Below are 19,477 nucleotides of genomic sequence, written 5' to 3' on the forward strand. Positions count from 1 at the left end.
TGTTTTCCTCCTCATATCTTAAATTCATCACTCAAGTATTTTCAGTAAAATCATACTGACTTTGTGTTAAAAAGTAATTTTTTTACGTGGTGAAAATGACACTTAAGTAAATTCTGCTTTAAATCTTCTGGATGAAGACACAAGGTTAGGGTGCTTTGGAATGCAGAATAGAGTATATGTGTATGGATAGAGATGAAATAAGTGGAATGAGACAAACATGAATGGTCATGGTAAGTGAAGCCAGATTGCTTGGCAGGCTTGCCTTTGGTTTGTCCAAGCTATGATGCAACTGAAAGTGTTAAACATCATTATCCTCCAGCCTTTTTATGTGCCTTAAAATATTTTTAACTAGAAGTTTTGTGTGTACCATTAGACAGTATATGAAGCCTCTAAAAAAAATTCTTAAAAATAAAGTAGTATAGTTGAAGACTGCAGTGTCCTTAAATATCTGTAATTCCAGATCTCAAAAGTGATTGATTGATTAAACTTCTAAAGATTATTGCAGTTACACAAAATATAAATAGTAGGGCAGATGTTTGTGGTGATGGCAGAGTTGCTGAGCAGGGAAGTACTTCGGTACAAGCACTTTTAAATGCTCCACTCCAGCACTGATGTATTTTCTTAATGTGAATATTTGAATATTCAATTCCAAATTTCAACACCGTGACTTGAGACTGAGAAGTTCAGAGCGTTCCCTGTCCTTTTGCCCTGCTTGCATGTTCTTGCCTTTCTTTTGCATCAGAGCAGATACTTCTCTCATACCCTTCTCTGAGAGCTGCTTAAAATTAAATAATTAAACAACAACAAGCAAGCAAAGAGAAGTGAATTATTTTCCATGTTTCCATGGAGTGACACTGGCAGAGATGATTTTTGTTGGCTTAAACAGCCATGGAGCCAAACCCTGTTACTGTTACAGATTGATAAGTCCAGTAAAACATAATGGTGGGATCATATTTTAACTGTCATACCTGTTTAGAATTTTTTGGAGTTGTGTATTCAGTTGTACAGAGGTAAAATAAATGCTGTATTTTCTAATTTGTCAGATTTGCTGGAAACTAATGAAGAATGATGGATGCTTAGGGATTTTTTAATATGATGAATATACTGTAATTATTTTGTGTTTAGAAATTTGCTTGGAAAAGGTCTTAATTGCAGCAGCATTATTTTAATTATTTTTTAAATTGAAGCGTGCTGCTCCAGCTCTCTTTGGAAGTAGATATTTGTACGCGCCGAGGGGTTTTAAACCGACAGGCTTGCACTTTACAGCTTTGGTTAATTGGTGAAAACCACATTTTAGAATGGTCCATAGGACTGATGTTCTGCTCTCAGAAGAAATCTGTGCATAAGCTGAGAGTTGAGCAGGCTCTGTCCGTGGTTCTTACAAGTCCTGTTTCCTTTGGAAGCTGATGTCATGGCACGGGGCAGCCCCCAAGGCCTCCTGGCAGGGCTGGGCTGTGCTGGAGGCCAGCACAGCTGGGCACAGCTGCACAGAGGGAAGAGCCGTGTGGAACATGGGACAAGGAGGGGCTGCTTGGTCTCTTTGCTTGGGTGCTGGCCTTAAGCTCAGCCCGTGGCCCCGGGGCCTGCCAGGCCATGACTCTTGTGCCAGGCAGTGCATCCTCATCTGCCTTGGTCTCGGGTCTTGCTCGTGGCCTGGACTTGCCCTGTGGTCACCGTGACTGAGCTCGTGCTGACCTGGCTGTGCCGGCCTGTGTCCCTGCCTCGTGTCTGGGGTCTTGTGTGGCTGTCCCAGCTTTTGGCTGACTGCCACCACACCCACCCAGCTCATCTTCTCTGGGTACCCCACTTGTTGGTCAGGGCACTGCCCCTTCCCTCCCTGCCCCACGCTTTGCCCTCTGTTGTAGAGATGCTGATCCCTGGCAGTTGCTGGTTCTTCCGTTTTCACTGCTTTACCTTCGGAAAGCCTCGAGCTGATACTTTGGTATCAGTTCTTCGCAGGAAGTTTTGTTCTCTCTGATGCTCAATTTCAGGCTTTGTAAGTCCTACAAAAGATGAAATAGTGCACCACAACTCCCTGGTATAATTTGATTCTGGGGAAGAGAACAAGATTTTTAAATTGTATTGTTCTCTTGATCTTAAAATATGGACACTGCTCAGTTTCTGCCTTCTGCACTGAAGCTGGCTTCATTTGTTAACTGTCTTTCCAATGTTTTATTGCTTCCCAACACCCTGCCTCAGAAATTATGGTGTGAGCTACTGGGGCTATTAACAGTGAGAGTGTCCAGCCTATAGAGTAGCATAAACAGTGTAACCTTACTGTGAGAGTTAGAAAATACCTATTGAATCAAAAGGAGAAAAAACTGAATTTACATTTTTATTCTGAAAGAAAGTAAAAATAGCCCTACTGCTTATAAAGTGTAGCTTCCTTTAGAAAACAGAAATCCCAGAGTAAGGTGGAGTCTGAAAGGAATATTTAAATTGTTGGTCGTGTTGTAGCTCATGCTGGCTTCTAGAGGCTGCTTTTTGAACACTGTTAGGGTTTTCTGCTTTACTCTTTTCTTTTTAGTTTATTCTCTGTCATAGACCATATGTATTTACCATTTGCTGCCTTTTGCTTCAGTATTGTTCGGGGAGAAGTCACAAGTTGGAGAAACAGGTGAGCACCAAGGACAGGCTTATACAAAAAGATCATGAGTTATTTAAGGCTGGAAGTTAAAAGATAATACCTAACTGTAGGATGAGAAACATCCTGAAACACCTTCTATTGGGAATAGTAATGCAAAGCATTATCAGTACATTTAAGATTAAGCTTGATTTATTTGAGGTTGTCTGATATGGCCGTGATGGGAAAAGACTGGACTCTCTCACTGCTTATAGACCCTTCAATCCCATATTTCTAAATCCAGGATTTATTAAAATACCCAGAATTTTTGCTTTTGAATTCAGTTTGTTGACACTTTGAGTAATGTTTTCTGTAATAAAATAACTTCTCATTATTTTAATTGTGGTTTAGGGAGATAAAATGTTCAGTCTCTCATGTAATGTATTTTATGCCAACAGATGACAATACCAAATTACTGTATAAATGGGGAAAGACATTCCTGATGAATATATATGAGTATTTGTATGGCTGGGAGACATTATGAAAGGGTCACTGCACAGTCAGCACGTGAGCTGGCTTATACTTGTTGACTAAGAAAATCCTGGTGTTTTTGACATACAGCAAGAATATTTTAATATTTCAATATGTAGGGCAGCAAAGCAATGAGAGATTTAATCTGCAGAGCAGATGAAGAATCCAAATGCAGGCATTTTCAGTACATTAATACCTATAACAGGGAGATGCAGTAAGGGTCAAGGGTACCCCTTCCACATCTTATCTGTGTTATGAGATTTCAGTGATACGAACCAGAACTTTTTCACTCTGTCAGGTTGTTTACAAACTTCTCACCCAACTCACTCAATTTCTTTCCTTTCCATGAAACATCATGTATCCTGTGATGGGAATATAGATAACTTTTGTTGGTTTTTAGCAGCATGTGCAATTAAATGAGAACTATTTTATTGAGGTATGTACACTTCTAATCAGTGTTTGATCTTAATAAATTGTATACTCTCCAGCCTATGGGACCTGGCATCACATGGCTGGATGCTGTTGGCTTATGCTCTAGTTACAGTTTAAATCCCATTGGCTGGTGAGCTGCAATTAGCTCCCTAACCCAGCCAGAGAGAATTTGCCATACAAGCTTTCCAAGTAGATTTGTGTAGTTCATCAAAGAACAAATAGATTATGAAGGGATTTGATGTGGCATTTGCTGCTAATGGGGCTTTACTTCTGCAAGAGCAGAACAAAAGGAAAGTGTTCTTTTAGATGCTGTTAGAAATAAGGGGACATTGTCATAGTGAGTTTTTCTGCAGAGACTCTTCTGCATTTCCAAGTAAAGGCACTTTATGGACAGTCACTGAGGCTTCATTTCCCCAGCAGCACAAACTGCCAAGCAGATGATCCTGTCTGGTATGTCCACTAACAGTTGCACAATGCTGCCCCACCTTTGATAAAATGGTGCTTGACTCAGCTGTGCTGAGCAGTTCTATCTCACCAAGTTAACAGAAAATATTTGGAGGGTGGAAGGAGGGAGAATCCCATCTGTTGTGGTTTGATGCTGTGGTTCAATCAGCCTAATGGCCAAGTGCTGCAGTGAGAACAGACCCAGCTTGAACTCGCTCTTGTGAGCTTTGCTGCAGTGTGAGGGAAGCAGCAGCAGCACCCCTGTCAGAGGGGCTGATTAGGGCAGATTCCAGTCAGGTAATGCCAAACTATTCCTTCAGTATGTCCTGCTCTGTTTCTGTTTGTTTGACACCTGTGGATACCCTGGGAGCTTGGTCAGCACTCCCTGAGATGCTGCTGCTGTGGTGGCAGCTGCCAGGAGTCTGAAACGAGTTGGAGGCACTATAGTTCTTATATCCAATATTTCTCGCAGTGCTCAGTGTTTTTCAGCACAGCAAACACGACATAAGATGCTCACTTATATCCACTCTGAACTTTTATTACTCTTTTAATGAGACAAACTGTTCAGTAGTTTATTTTAAGCAAATTATAAATCTGAGAAAACAAAGTTACCTGGCATAAGTAAATAAGCTTGAAGCAGTGTATTTGATCAAGTGCTGTAGTTAATGAGTTTTGCTAAAAGGAAGCATTTCAAATATGAGAAAAAAATTATGTATTGCAGTTTGCTCTATAACAAGTCAATGAAATTAATTTAAACTATTATTTGAGACATTTGAGAAGAAGAGTTATTTTCTGTTTACAGCAGGACTTCAGAAAACATGTCCCAGAAGAGTGTAAACAAATTATTGTTTTTCAGAGATGAGCAAAATGTAAGCTTCAAACTGCAGATGTCTGAGAAACAGACAAATTTCAAAACTATGCAGAATAACCTTCTCTGCTTATAGAAAATACTGAAAGGGATCCTACTGGGACCAGATTGCTTTTCTTTCTGTTTTTGCTGGTATGAGTGCAGGCAGAAGTTTTCTCAGTACTCCAAAGCAGGCTTGGTAGCTGTCAAATCATAAGAACTTGCAAAACTGCAATTTCTAAACTTCAGCGTTAGTTCTTGTGGTGAGAGGCAAAGAAAAGCAGTTCTGTAGACCTTTACTTCCATATATTCGATCTTGTAAATTCTCATTTAAAGTTTTGCTCTTTAGTTGCATTTTGGGCTGAAGTATCACTGTCTCAGGAGGTCAGGAAGATCTCAGAGAATTTGACAAAGAATTTTTAAAGTTTCGTAATTTTTTTTGAAGAGAATCTAAGCATGATCTTTAGAGAAAATAAAGTGATTTTTAAATTTTTTTCATGTTTCTTCAGTTGAATATTTGTCCTTTTGTGTTCCATGAGTATCAGCCAACAGTGGCTGAAGATTGCTCTTACAGAATATCCTGATCAGCCACATCTGTTCTTATTGGCTTTGCATTTATTTTGTTATGTACATGTAATACTTCTGTAATAGTGTTCCTTGAGCAAGACTTTGTAGTCCTGAGACAGGAAACAGGTATGTTTGCAGTCCCTTGTGTATCCTTGGCCGTTTTTCCTGTGTACAGTTCAAGAAAGACAATACTCTTCTCATTCTTAGATGTTTACTTTCTAAGGATCCCACTGGTATTACCTTCACTCTGAATTGCTTTGTTAAAGAACACTTTTTCTGCTTTAAGTGAATCCGGAAAAATGATGAAATCTTAAAAACAAATCAGGTTGCTCAAAAAATTTTAATGGACCTTCCAAATTTTAAAATGTCTGTTGGTGGCTGATCAGAATCCTCCTTTACTTTCCACCATCTGTGTATCAGTTTGGAGGTATGGTAAACTGCTCTATTTTTGATTACTTAAATATATCAGCAGTTGCAAATAATTTCTTAAGTCTCAGTTTTCGATTTGCTGTCAGAATACAAAGAGATAATTTTGGCTAATCAAACTGCTATAAATAATTTTTATAACGTGTGCTTATTTTTATGACATATGTTCTGATGTATGTGGGGAGAAAAGGTTTCACAAAACATTTGTTTCAAGCAGTGAAATCATTATTCTTGAAAGGGCAATTCGAAAGAATGAATGAAAGAAATTCACCTGTAAAAATTTGTGAAAACATGGGAAACTTTCAGTAGCACTTTACTCATGGAAATTGGGTAGCAGTTCAATTCATTGGTGTGTATACATTATCCCAGTCCACTCAAAATTCTTTTACAGAATTTCATTGAGTTTCTGTTAGTGTGGACCTGTGAGGGTTATGCAGAATTTCTATATCCTGATATTAGTAATTATACAGGTAGTTAGCAATTAGTACATAGATTACTAGTCATTATACAGGATTACTGTTTTCCTGTATGTATGATTTTTTTTTTCCCGGGTTGGAGTAGTAGATATTTATGGGAATAATATCCAAAACAAATAGATTCCTATTTTAATTACCTTTCTAGATAACTAAATAACTAAGCAGAAGAGGAGATGCAAAATCAGACAAGAAATTAAACCGTATTTCAGCAGCACAGTAGTCTGTTACTCAGATCTTAATACCTGCCTGCATATAGAGACACACAGTAGGAGAACAAAACCTTCTGGTTTAATTTCATAGTTAACAGTTCAGTGTTTAGAAATAGTGCTTGCTACCTTCCCTCTGGGAAAAATATTAGTCTCATATCTGATTTCTTCCCTTTAAATCTATTTTTGTAGCATCTATCAAACATTACCTGTTTGTATGGGCCAGACATACAATCAGTAGCAAACTTTTAACTGGTAATGCAGGTTATATTTGTGTACTTGTGTAATTCAGCTCACTCCCTTCACATGAAATTGGCATTTACCTCCTTGCCAAGTGAATATTTCTTTATAGGAAGGGGTTATTTGGCTGGTTTACCTTCCAATGTCTTTTCTGCTTTGTCAAGAAAATTCGCTTAACACAGTCATATTATCTTGAGTTTATCAATCTCCCTTTGGGTATGTAGAGCTTTAAAATACGCGTAAGAAATGGTATTGCACTTATCTTTTTCAGGGATGACAACCTTATCTAAATCTTCTATTAAAAATTGTATTTAGCTTTATCATTGTCTCTGGAAAAAAAAAATCAGTGATTGTGCTCACTCAGTGTATTGGCAGAGTTGTATTTGGAGGCTCAAGAAAGCTAGAAGGCTTTTTCTGCTTCTTTAAGTAGGTCTGCAGAGGGATTTAAGGAAATTGGCAATAATGCAGTGATATCAACATGCAAATGACAGACAGACAGACAGTTTTCTGGAGTAGACCATATGCTGTGCTTAATCCCTGGTTCTTTGTGCTTGTGTGATTTAGGGTTTGGAGAACAACCATCTGCTTGACTCGGTGTGGACAGAACAGAATGGATACTGTTGAACTTTGGGGGAGTGATAGCTGTAGGAGTATTTATCCATCAGCTGAAGACATCTTTTTTTTATATATATTTCCTCATTTTCACAGTCTCTTCAATAGTTTTTAATGATCAGTTGGCTTCAGTGGTGTTTATACCAGAATCCTTCTGTATGATCCTCCTGTTTCCTCTTCCCACCCTCCCCAGACACTGGTTTGTAGGGAAGCCTTCATTCCACCCTTCTTCCAAAGAACATGCAGAATTCATGGTTCAGATTCTGAATTGCCTTCAGTTGAGTTCCCAAATCAGAAATGCATCTCTAAAAATGGAGCTTGACTTCAGTAGTGCACATCACAGCTGTGTTTCCTGCTGTGGGCTTCGAATTGGGATGAATTCATAAAGTGCTAGATTCTTTGGGGGAGTCTCAGCTGAAGGCTCCATGCTGTATGGATTGCTTCTCTTCCTCCTGAGTCTGACAAAGCCCAAATAAGTTAATCTCTTGGGCTACTCATCTGCCTCATGTCCTCTGTTTCCCAGCCAAAAAGCAAGATAAATTAACCCTTCCAAAGCTCTCTGCTGGCACAGCCGGATTGCTCCCAGTTTGTGAGCAAGCTTGGCTGTGATTTAATCATGGAGTGGGCAGTCCTGCTCTAATAACAGACCTGCATGTTTTCCTAAATGTAAATGGATCCTCAGATGAGTGACTTAGGGTTTCACTCTGTGTAGTTGATTGGAGATGCTGTGTGATTTTTGGGTGGACAAATCAATGCAATTTGGCAGGCATTAACTATGTGAGTATTGAGTACAGTTGGTGCCTCTTATTTACTAGTTAAGCTCGTGTTTTGGTCATTAGCAGAGTTATGCAGCCACATCTAAAAATAAATATGAAAAGAGTTTTGTTTTTCTCTACTCTTTTCGTAGTTATCTTTAGAGCTTGACACTGCCTGGCACAGAACTTGTACTATGCAGTCTCCAGTGGCCTTTCAGAAAGGCTTTTCAGGCTTTGTTGACCCGTTTCCTGGATTAGTCTGGCTAAGTTATGGATTATTTTGTCTATTAAGCTTTTTCTTGTGTCCAGTAATTCAAGAATGGTGTATTGGCATAATAATGTATTCAACTGGTTGAGTTTCTGAATCCACGTGTATAACTCTTTACAAGTAAAGTCTGAAGAAGTAAGTGGTAATATTTTGATTTCACCCAATACAGAAGACAGTAACTTGTCAAGTAGACTTTGTGCTTGGTGTTTTTGTTTTGTTTTTTTTTTAAATCATGCTTAAATAAGTCCTTAAATTCTAGAACAACAGGAAGCAGGCAGTGTGATACATTTGTTGATGTAGGATGTCAGATAATTTAGTACAAATTACAGATTCTTTAAATACTTGTAAACAGTGAAGGTCAGGAAACCTCCATTCAAAATTTTCCAGTGTATGTATAATATTTTACAGGATGTCTGTCTGTAGACTGCAAAAGAGTAATCTGTAAAAATCAACTTGTTTGTTGTTTTTCATGTTGTCTATTTATGCCCTGACAAATGAGCATCGGATGCAGAGTGGAGTCTGCAGAGCAGCAGAGGGTTCAAGGTTGCAGCCAGACACGATTGTGTCTTGCAGCATGAGGAAACAGGGCTCAGGCTGTGGTCTGGAATGGCTTGTTTTCAGTAAACAACTTAAAACAACACCTTCCTCAAACAATTTCATCAATGGCTTCAATGGTTTAGAAAAGGAAAGTAATCGAAAGTCCTACTATTTGTAATTTGTTTGATTTTAACAGATGAAGGTTTCCCTCACAGTGATTATACTGCTGATATTCCTGAAAAGATACATTTCAAAGTACATGTGGAGCAATAATTTTGTATTGAATTAGTGGCTGTCATCTTGAAAATGAGAAAATTCCAGACTAGCTGTCTGTATTGCATACTTTCTTTGTATTATGCATTTTATATTTTTCTGTATTGCATATGGAGCATTTAGAGAAATAAAGAAGGAAGGAGAGAAAGAGGGAGAGAGAAGGAGAACACTGGTAAAAGCAGCTGTGTGGGCTCTACAAGCTTTTCAGTCAGTGGAATTTGTTAGCCTGGGTTTTATTGTCCGAGTGTGTTAGATGCTCTCAAGTTTGGTCTCTTCCATAAATGCAAATAAAGCAGTGTTTTTTCTCTAGCTCAGCACAGCTGGGGCTACATCAGGTGCATTCATATCACAGTAAACACTTCAAATTCACCTTTCATGGCCAGTTAGGATGTAGTGAACATCTGGGAGACCAACTCCCAGAATGTAGTGAAAACATGTTTGCAGTTTGTATTCTGCTGGGGAATATCAACTTTATCTGTGGAAAATAGTTGCTGAAAGTAGTCATTTAAATCTCAGCTTATATTGGTGCTGATTAAGATGCACTGACAAATGCCTTTGTGGAGTGCAAACTGTAGCTTGATCTGTGGCCACTAAAATGCAGCAAAACCAGACTTAATTTCCCTAGTGAAACTATGCAAACCTCACAAACCATACCATCACTGCTAAGTAATTGAAATAAACTTTGTGTTCCATTGACTGGACATCCAGAACTTTCTGCAAATTGGAGATGCTGACAAAATCCATTTCTTACAGTGGTAAAAAGAGATGATAATCAGACATACATCTTAACACTATGCAGGAACATGAAGATTACCTTTATTATTTACACAGAAGTGTATCATTTTAATAGTCCCTAAGAGAGACTGATCTACAAGCACTGTTGGAATACTCTGAAGTACTTGCAGGTGTCCTCTTTATACAAAAGCAAAATTCTCTTTTCCCCTTCATTTATGTTTAGTAAAATTTTTGCAAAAGTGTTCAGTTATTATGTACTCTGGAGAAATCTGTATTTTTTTTTTTTTTGGTATCTGATGAGGAAGCCTGTATTCCAAAGAGATCTGAAATTAAAAATACTGATACTGGATAAGTTTTATGACTTTCAAAGATGTTGGAATTAAAATATTCCTTCTAAATGCTTGAATCATCATAATACACAGCAAAATAATATCATATAGCTAAAAAGGGTGATTTTTGTCACAGGTTGGTTTCAATTGAATCTTCTACATCAGTAAATGAATTTTCTAATTATTTCCAAAACAAAGTTTGAAGTCAGTAGCATCCAGAAAATATTTTAGAACTCTAACCTTTCATAACTCAAATTTGGGTTTTAAGATGTGCAGAATGGAAAACCATCTCTTTCAGGAATTTTCAATTACAGGTATTTTGATGACAGGAAGGGCTTTTTGAGAGCATTTCATTGTACCAAATGTTTTGAATACTTGTGAGGTTTTGTGGTGTTATTTCTTCAGTAATACCTGCCAAAATGTTATGGGTTTTTAGAGCACTGCTTGAGAATCTTTCTATCTAATTATAGAAAAAAAATCATTAGATATTTAAAAATATGTATTCCTAGCTGTCTTAAGATCTTTGGTGTGGAATGAAATGGAGTCAGAAACCCAGTTGAAAACAAAAACTTAGTTTAAAACAAAAAGTATACTCCAAAATATTCTTTGCAGTTTTCTGGGAAAGGCAGAAGGGTGGTTTTGCATAAAAGGGACAGTCTGAGTTATTAAATTTTTCCCGAGCTTTTTTTCAAGCAGGCAGCAGTTTCTAACCTTGTGTTCCAGTATATTCATACACCTTGTGCATAAACACAAGAAAGGACATTACTTCCAGTTACCTTCTAACCATTCACTGCTGGCTGCTGTTTCACTCACATGAGGAAGCAAATTGGACCTTTTAGCATCATCATTACCTTGTGTGTTACAAAGCAGTTTGTTTTCTACTAGCACAGTATTAACTATGCCACTGATAATTATAGCAAACATTTGCAATAGTGATTAACTCAGCCTTGTAACAAAGCCCCCTATCCTCAGTCCTCTCAAGCTCCTGGTTGTGTGAGTTCTGTAGGACTCTTGGAGAATGGAGCTTGGAAGCACAAGCTGTTATGTTGTTGTTAGACTTTTTCTCCCTAGGAATTAAGTCTTCTTTTTCTAAGCAACCTTCTCCAAATCCTTGTCCCACTGTGTTTATGAGCTGAGTTTGACTCCAGCTAGGAAAATCTGCATACATTGTGGAAGAAAAAGGATTTGTCAAAGCATGTAATACAAATTACTTAAAAAAACCCATAGTGTTAATTACATATTAATACAGTCGTTCTCTGTAGTCACACTTCTTTCTGGGGACTTTATTGCAGGATAAGCAGCAGCTTTGGGAAGGTAATACAGGCTGTCTTACTGATAACACCAGCCATGTCCTCAGGGAAACATCATACATTCCAGCATATTTCAGGAAATTTCATAAATTTCAGCATATCTCACATGTGTCAGGCATGTCTGCTTCTCAGGATGGGACTTTTTTTTATAAAAGGAAATATATTTTTGGTTTTCCCTGAAAGCACGTGGCTTTGTCTCTTTAGTTAAGTTATAATGTCTTAAAAAAACCCCAAAACCATCCTGTCATCTGATTCATGAGTCTTACCCTAAATCCAGTGGGGCTTTTTTAAACAGTCAGATCTTCCTTTAAGTATCTTGCTAATGATGGATACACACTTACTGCCTTCTTTTAACCTCCTGACTCCTAGAATGCTTTCCATGCATAAGGTCTGAATATATTCACTAGGAATCTTTTCATTTTCTTTGGAACTTGGCAGTATGATTTTATTTTCTTTCCCCCTGCTTGGAGATACAAAAGAGGTTTAGAAGTTAAGCCTGGAAGTGACCAGAATTGAGTACTGGATGCACAGAAGGCTATGCAGAAGATGCACATAATACTGTTTGAAGTCATTATTAAGCATTGCTGGGATTTGTGCTGAGAAGTGGAAATCCTTGCAAGTGGTATTGAGAGGGAGATGTAGTACAGTATATCTGAAATGTAGAAATCTATTCAGATAGTATTTTAGCAACCTGAAAAGCAGAAGGAAGCTGCACTAGTCAAATAAAAGGTAGAAAAGCTTGGCAATTTCTGTGTTTATCATATGCTTTTGAAAATCCTCCCAGAAAATGGTACATTTCAATGTAATTTTGAATTTTTTGGGATGTTATTATAATTCTTTCTTATTATTTTATTTTTTAAGGAATCCAAAATGTACTGAGCTTATTCTGTGCCGTGCTTACAGAAAATAAGGTTCTCTTCCACTCAGCAAGTTTTCAAAGGCTCAGTGATGCCTGTAGGGCTCTCGAGTCTTTGATGTTTCCCCTCAAATACAGGTGAGTTAAGTGTGGATTCTTTGAACTCCTTAAATAATTTTATAACTAATTTTGTAACTTTTGTTACAAATCCAAGTATAATTTATCACAAAAACAAATTACACATACTTTTTGTTTGTCCCAAACAAAAGCTTAGCTGTATTTGTTCAAATAAGCAAAGCTATTAATGATGATATATGCAAATCGTAGTGTGTACACATCATTAATAAAAATCTCCTTGCATCATGGCAGTGGAAACAATTAAGGGAGAAATATTCCACCTGCAAATGTAGGGTAGAAGCCCTACTCACAACCCAGAAGATTCTGTGGCTCAAAGATAGCAGCTTCATTAGTGCTTATCAGTTTTAAGTCACTGACAAGTGTCCACCAAAGAATTAATTTAAGTCAACAAATGGATCCTCTCTAAAAAGTCGCAGGTGGAACAAGAATTTTGAAATGGAAAACTTAATGTCAATCAATTTTTTTTTGTAAGAAGACATCTTATTCTGAATCACCTCTTTAAAACTCTGCTTGTATTTCAATAGCTTGTTTTATTTAAAATATTTTGGAGATTAGTTTCATTATAACATAGAATAAGAAGGAAAAACTGGAAATTGAGTTTAGGAATATGTTTCTTAATGTTTAACATATAATGAATGGAAACGTTTAATAACTATTAAGATTAGGTGTAGAAATGCATTAATCAGTTTAGATCCAGCTCTTGATGTTGTTTTGATGAACACACAGAGTTTTTAAAATTGTCAAACCAAGTAAACAATACTTGAAATAGTGTTCTATGCATAATGTTGAAATAAAATATGAAAACAAAATATTTCCTTTAGAGACTTCTTATTAAAGGTATTTTACAAAAGGCTGAATTGTCAGTATATGGCCAAAACTAATACCATTTTTAAAATGAATGTATTATCTATAACTTTGGCATCCCTGATTATTAACAGGAAGATTTTTAGTTTCTTTTTAAGAAAAAAAGTTGCCTTATGTGAAAGGATAGTCAGAAGCTTTTATTCTATTTCATTTCTTCTTTTCACAGTTATCCCTATATTCCAATTCTTCCTGCCCAGCTGCTGGAGGTGCTCAGCTCCCCAACACCTTTCATCATTGGGGTTCATTCTGTCTTTCGCAATGACATTCATGAGCTCGTGAGTATTTGTGCCTGCTAACAGTCACCATTATTTGTGCCTGCTTGGGTGTTTGTCTTGGTTTGTCTGCTAAGAAAGGCAGGAGCCTCTCTTGAAGTGGAAAATGTAAACCCCCTCCCTGCAAATTATTATAATTTTGAAATTAAGGTTCTCTCAGACAAAAATATAGGAATAACAGTTATTTACTGAGAAAATCAAAATAAAAATACAGTATTACAAAACAAAAACCCAAACCCACAACACTGACAGAGTCAGAATCCAATCTGACACCCCATCAGTCAGTCAGGGTGTTGGTAGCAGTCCCATTGAATGGTGGCTGCATCCTCCTGCAGTGACAGATGTGGTTCAGTTCAAGCAGTGCTCCTGGAGAAGGGTGCAGTTGTCCTCCCAAAGTCCAGTGATGATGTAGAAGGGTCTGTTTTTCCTCTGGAATCCAGTGGAAAAAGGCTGCCCTGATAGTCTAAATCTCAGATTTTATCTAGGAAGAAGACTTTTGGCTCCTTCCCCTGGCTGGAGCATCTCCCAATGGGATGATGTAATTTTATCAGTCGTGCAGTGGGACTCAATGGCCCATTAACAGCAGATACCTTCTGGAGGAAGGATGAGTTGTGGAATAGATAAAGATCACTGCCCCCCTGGTTTTTAACAGATGGCCCATTAGCAGGGAGTATCTCCCACAAGGATTAGGACCACTGCCCCATCTGGTTGAGAAGATGGTGATAGAATACACACCCCTGGTCACATCCTGCAGTGCAACCCAAGACAGTGTTCAGCTGCTGAGCATTTCTGAGTGCTCTGGAGGTGGTTGTATAAATAACCCACATATGTTCCAAATATTACTGGAAGAAAGCAAGGCAAGACAATCAAGAGGAGAAAAAAAGAGAAAAAACATAATTTTTAATGTAAATACATTGAGGCTGTCAAGTAGAGGGAAAATGTTTGATTCTAGTACAGGAGGGGAAGAAATGGATCCATTTCTGGCTTTGTCATCTATTTGTGCTGAGTTTGAGCAATTCACTAATGATTTTCAAGTGTATTCTCAATTGTTTTATTTTACCCTTTTTAAGTATGTGCTTGGAGAAGCTGAACCAGGGCTATAGGAAGTTCTTAGAAACATGAAATTTTACTTCTAGTTGCCCTCACTGTGTTCCTTTGCAAAGAGCCTATTAGATATCTGATGTCTCTGAACACAGACCTGGAACATCTAGAAACAAAAGTTGCTTTTAAAAGTTTGGCCTAATTTAATTTTCTTTGGTTTAATTTCATTTTTTAGGGCTAGATTCAGTAATAGGAAGTATTTGGAGTATTTCCTGTATCAAAAGCATACTGTACATTAAAGTTGCTACTGTTTTAATTTTTCTTTTAAACTTTTGTGCAGAAATTTGAGCTGTTGTGTTTTTTTTTTTAAGCTATGCTCACTGTATGCACTTCTACTACTACTACTTGTTCCTTACAGTTAGATGTAATCATAGCAGACCTGGATGGAGGAACAATTAAAATTCCTGAATGTATTCATCTGTCCCAGCTGCCAGAGCCACTGCTACACCAGACTCAAATGGCACTTTCTCTGGTATGTTTGAGTAAAATCCCCACTTTTCACCCTCTCACATATTTGTAAAGAATGAAAAATTTCAATGTTAAGATTTCAAGCACGCTGGAAATGAGATTTAATAGAATGATTAATGCAATATTCCTGGTTTTAGAGGAGTTTATTCTTAGTAATATCATCAGTAATGGAAATGTAAAATGTCTTTTCAGTGTTGAAGAGGTTGAGACTTTTCCTTCATAATGATTTTTAATGAGTACTTGAGCAGCATTATTACTACTCAGTTCTGCTGCCTTTCTGTGTTTACGAATTCATTTCAGCTCGAATTTTCTTGAAATCTAATGAATTAATAACTCTTTAAAGTTTATTTGTGTGATGCCCTTGTTTCAGAGTTTAGGAATGATGGATTCTACATTAGGGGGCCACCATAAAAAGTACTTAGTTTGTCTTTATGCTGTCGTAATAAGTTAGAAATCACCTTATTTGGAGGCTTCTGAGCAAATCTTATCTTAAACAGAAGTATTTTTAATCTGTTTCAGATGAATTGACTCTAAAATCCCTAATGGTGTTGATCAGCTTCACGGACTCTGATAGGAGTTTTTGATAACTAACTCACATAGAGAGACTTGAAGCTGAGAAGTTAATTCCATCTTTATTTCCCTACAGCCTTCACAGTTTAACTAAATTTATTATTTGAGGTACTCAGTATCAATGAATATTAATTTGAGAAAGAAAAAAAAAAGTTTTTTCCTCAGCAAAATGAAGGAAAAAAGATTGTTTTCAAAATTCTCTAGGTTTTGCATCCTGATTTGGAAACAGCAGATTATGCATTCCCTCCCCCACGAACAGCTTTATCACACTCAAAAATGCTGGTAAGATGTCTGTGTTATTTTTTGTGTCTGACTTTCATAAGTGGAAAACTGTTGAAATTCTAGACTAACGTCCTTTTATAAGAATTTGTGTTTACTTTTCCATATACTTTATAGTATTATTGGTGGGGCAAAGAAATGCCTTTTGCTCTCTAATAGCATTCAATGGGTTTGAAGTTTTATAAAATCCAACAGCCAGTTCAATTTAAGAACACACACAGGGGCTTTTTGTGTAGATATATTTGAAAATGTGAAACTCTTAGGTGGTACAGTATATTTGTTATACTTACTTCTTGCTTTAAGAATGGGATTTTCCATTGCTGAAGACAGAGAATGTCATCCAGACTTCATCTAAACTAATGGATGAATTCAGCTAAGTTCTCACTTTGAATAGGGAAGTCTCAAATTTATATAATTTTGTATCAAAATAAGAATTTTGCTAAATCTGAAAGAAATTACCATGTTTTCAAGTAGTCAGAAAAGTCAGGATACCAATGTACCTGCTCAAATCCTGTAGAGCAGCAGAAAATGAGCATAAATGTCAGTGAAGTGAGCCATGCAAAATATTAAGTTAAAAATAGAGCAGCAGTGATCACGTTCCAGTAAAGAGCAAACAGTCATCTACTAAAATACACCTATAATATATTCCAGCTTTATATAATCTTATATACTCATTTTCTCTTTAAAAATAAGTTACAGGCTGTAATTTACTTAGGTTATATTTGCTTGTTAATTAACTGATCAGCTGGTTACCAGATAATAAATATTCTCTGCTGCGTGTAACATTTAAAATTAGAGTTTGTAATGTAACACCATAAAACCTGAGATCATAAAGCAATTTTTGGGACCTCAGGTTTTTTGACATGGCTTCTGAGATTAAATAAGAGTGTGGCCCAGGATTTGATGTCAGTCTTTAGGGGCCTCTGGGCCAGGTGGAGATGTCACTGCCCCAAATCTGCCCCAGCTGTCCACATAATTTCCATTTATCTGGTGGTGTGTATATAAACTCTCTTTTACTCAAATAAACCAGGACTTTAAAGATCTACTATTTTCAACTTTTTAAAGTATCTCTGGCTTGTTTTGGTGGCAGAAGGTTGGCAAGTGAATATATGAGTTGGAAGAGTCCTAGACAAGTAGCTGGGCAAACCTGGAGCAGTCTGCTTATGTGGCAGAGCTGCAGCTGGAGCTGTAGTGGGATGCTCCAAGCCTGGATTCTCCAGCAGCAGTAGCAGGGCCACCATAGGCTCCTGTTATTCCCTGCTGCCCCTGCTCACCCTGAAGACACTGCTTGTGTCTTCAGCAGGCAGCAACCAACAGAACCAGAGGACACAGTCTCAAGCTGCACCAGGGGAGATACAGGTGGATATTAGGAAAAAATATTTTGCAGAAAGACTAATAAAGTATTGGAATGCTTTGCCTGGGTAGGTGGTGGAGTCCTCATCCCTGGATGTGTTTAAAAAAGGACTGGATGTGGCACTTGGTGCCGTGGTTTAGTTGAGGTGTTAGGGTATGGGTTGGATTCAATGATCTTCAAGGTCTCTTCCAATCTAGTTACTCTATGATTCTGTAATACTGTGTGGCTTCAAAGCCACACTTATTTTGGGAAATAAATCCAGGCTAAAATAGCCTTTTCCTTTTATTTGCATCAAGTTTCTCTCATGGCAGCTCATTTGTATGGTTCACAACATTGCCCACCCCTCAGCCACCCTGGCTTTGCCCAGAACCTGTGCTGCAGGCAGAGGAGAGATCAGCAGGGCTGAGAGGTGACTGTGTACAGAATCTGCTGTGGCCATCTGAGCACGAGGCAGGGGAACCCGGTGGTCTTTTATTAATGTCTTTTTTTATTAGTGTCTTGTGTTCTTTTTTCCTCTGCCTTCAGTCAGAGTTGGGATTGAAGCACGAGAGACAGGATTTTTGTGTTCAGACTCAGTTGTTTATTAATTCTTATCCATAGCACAGTGGGTGCTACAGCACGTCTAGCTAACAAGCCAAAAGTAAAAAAATGGAGCTGGATCTCATTCATTACAAGGTCTTTTAAAGCCAAACACTCCAATTAAAAACTAACATCTATATTATTTATACTTTTGACCCAATGGCCAAACACTTGTGACCCACAGTGTGGGATTTTTCTATCCAACCAAAAACTGCTTCCTAAAACCAAGAAGAAGAAGCAAGAAGGAAGAAAAAGCCACCGCCCCGAAACCTTCCACCTGTCCCATAGCTATTACTATATTCTAAAACCCCAAATTCCAAACCCTTCCCCATGTGATATCACACACTTCTATTCAAACTACACACCAGTGACTCCAACTCTATCACTCAATTTTGGAAGCCTTCTCAAAGGTCTCAGGTGAGAAGCAGTGTTCTCCTGGGGGTGAGTGTCAGAGAGCACAGAAAGTTCACAACTCCCAGGCTTTAGGGTTCCAACAGTCTTTAAGGTCCCTTCCTGCCCCAACCATTCTGTGAGAAAACCTCATACCTGTGCAGATATGCTTCATGTCTTGCACTGCTGCGCTCGTGAAGCTGCAGGCATTTCTCATACAGATTCATACAAAGTGTGGAGAAATTTAGGATCCAAGGATGTTTTGACAGCATGTTCAATTCCTGCTTCCAGGACAAAGAGGTGCGAGCAATCTTCCTTAGGTTGTTTGCACAGCTCTTCCAAGGGTACCGCTCGTGTCTCCAGCTGATCAGAATTCATGCTGAGCCTGTCATCCACTTCCATAAGGTAAAGGAGGAGCAGTTCTGTGTATTTATGGTATTCTTTTGTGCCACGTTATTCCCACGAGCCTGCCTTTTGAACAAGTGGTAACATTTAAAAATGTAAATAAAATTAGCGACATGTGATAAGCACATCGTTTTGGCATAGTGCATTATCAGTGTGTTTTAGTGGGACTAATTGCAGGGACAGGACAAAGTTAACACTGAATTTAAATACAAATAAACATTTGAGGAATTACTGTGGAATTTTGAAAACCTCTGTATTTAATAACTTGCTTGAAGGTACTAGTTTTCTCTTTGATTACCTGTGAGATTTAAAAAATGTGTGCATCAAATTTCCAATTCTGAATTTAGGTATAAAAAGATACTATGTATAGTAAAAAAATTAACTAGAAAGTCCCACTTACTAGTGTAAACTGATAGGCTGGTGAAAATGCTTAACTAGTACATAACAGTTGCTTTTAATTGTAATTTTGATGCTGATTTTAAAAGGTACATTTTTTTTTTTGTCTTTGTTGCAGGCAGCCTTCTTGGGACAGCGAGGCTTAATTGAGAATGACTTTCTAACCAAAGTCCTCAATGGAATGGCATTTGCTGGCTTTGTGTCAGAGAGGGGTCCTCCCTTCAGAACCTGTGATCTTTTTGATGAGGTGAAAA

General features: G+C 37.7%; 1 protein-coding gene across 1 annotated transcript in view; it reads left to right on the plus strand.

The window, feature by feature from the left end:
- Positions 1 to 19,477, plus strand: part of SBF2 (SET binding factor 2) — a 230,196-nt gene that overhangs the window by 119,654 nt on the left and 91,065 nt on the right. Inside the window, exons 7-12 of the mRNA XM_062494271.1 lie at positions 12,413 to 12,545; positions 13,576 to 13,684; positions 15,141 to 15,254; positions 16,025 to 16,102; positions 18,714 to 18,827; positions 19,342 to 19,470. Coding sequence (XP_062350255.1) covers positions 12,413 to 12,545; positions 13,576 to 13,684; positions 15,141 to 15,254; positions 16,025 to 16,102; positions 18,714 to 18,827; positions 19,342 to 19,470 — 677 coding nt within the window. The remainder of the gene's footprint in view (positions 1 to 12,412; positions 12,546 to 13,575; positions 13,685 to 15,140; positions 15,255 to 16,024; positions 16,103 to 18,713; positions 18,828 to 19,341; positions 19,471 to 19,477) is intronic.

This window comes from Cinclus cinclus, chromosome 6 (genome assembly GCF_963662255.1).
Source record: "Cinclus cinclus chromosome 6, bCinCin1.1, whole genome shotgun sequence".
Lineage (NCBI taxonomy): Eukaryota > Metazoa > Chordata > Aves > Passeriformes > Cinclidae > Cinclus > Cinclus cinclus.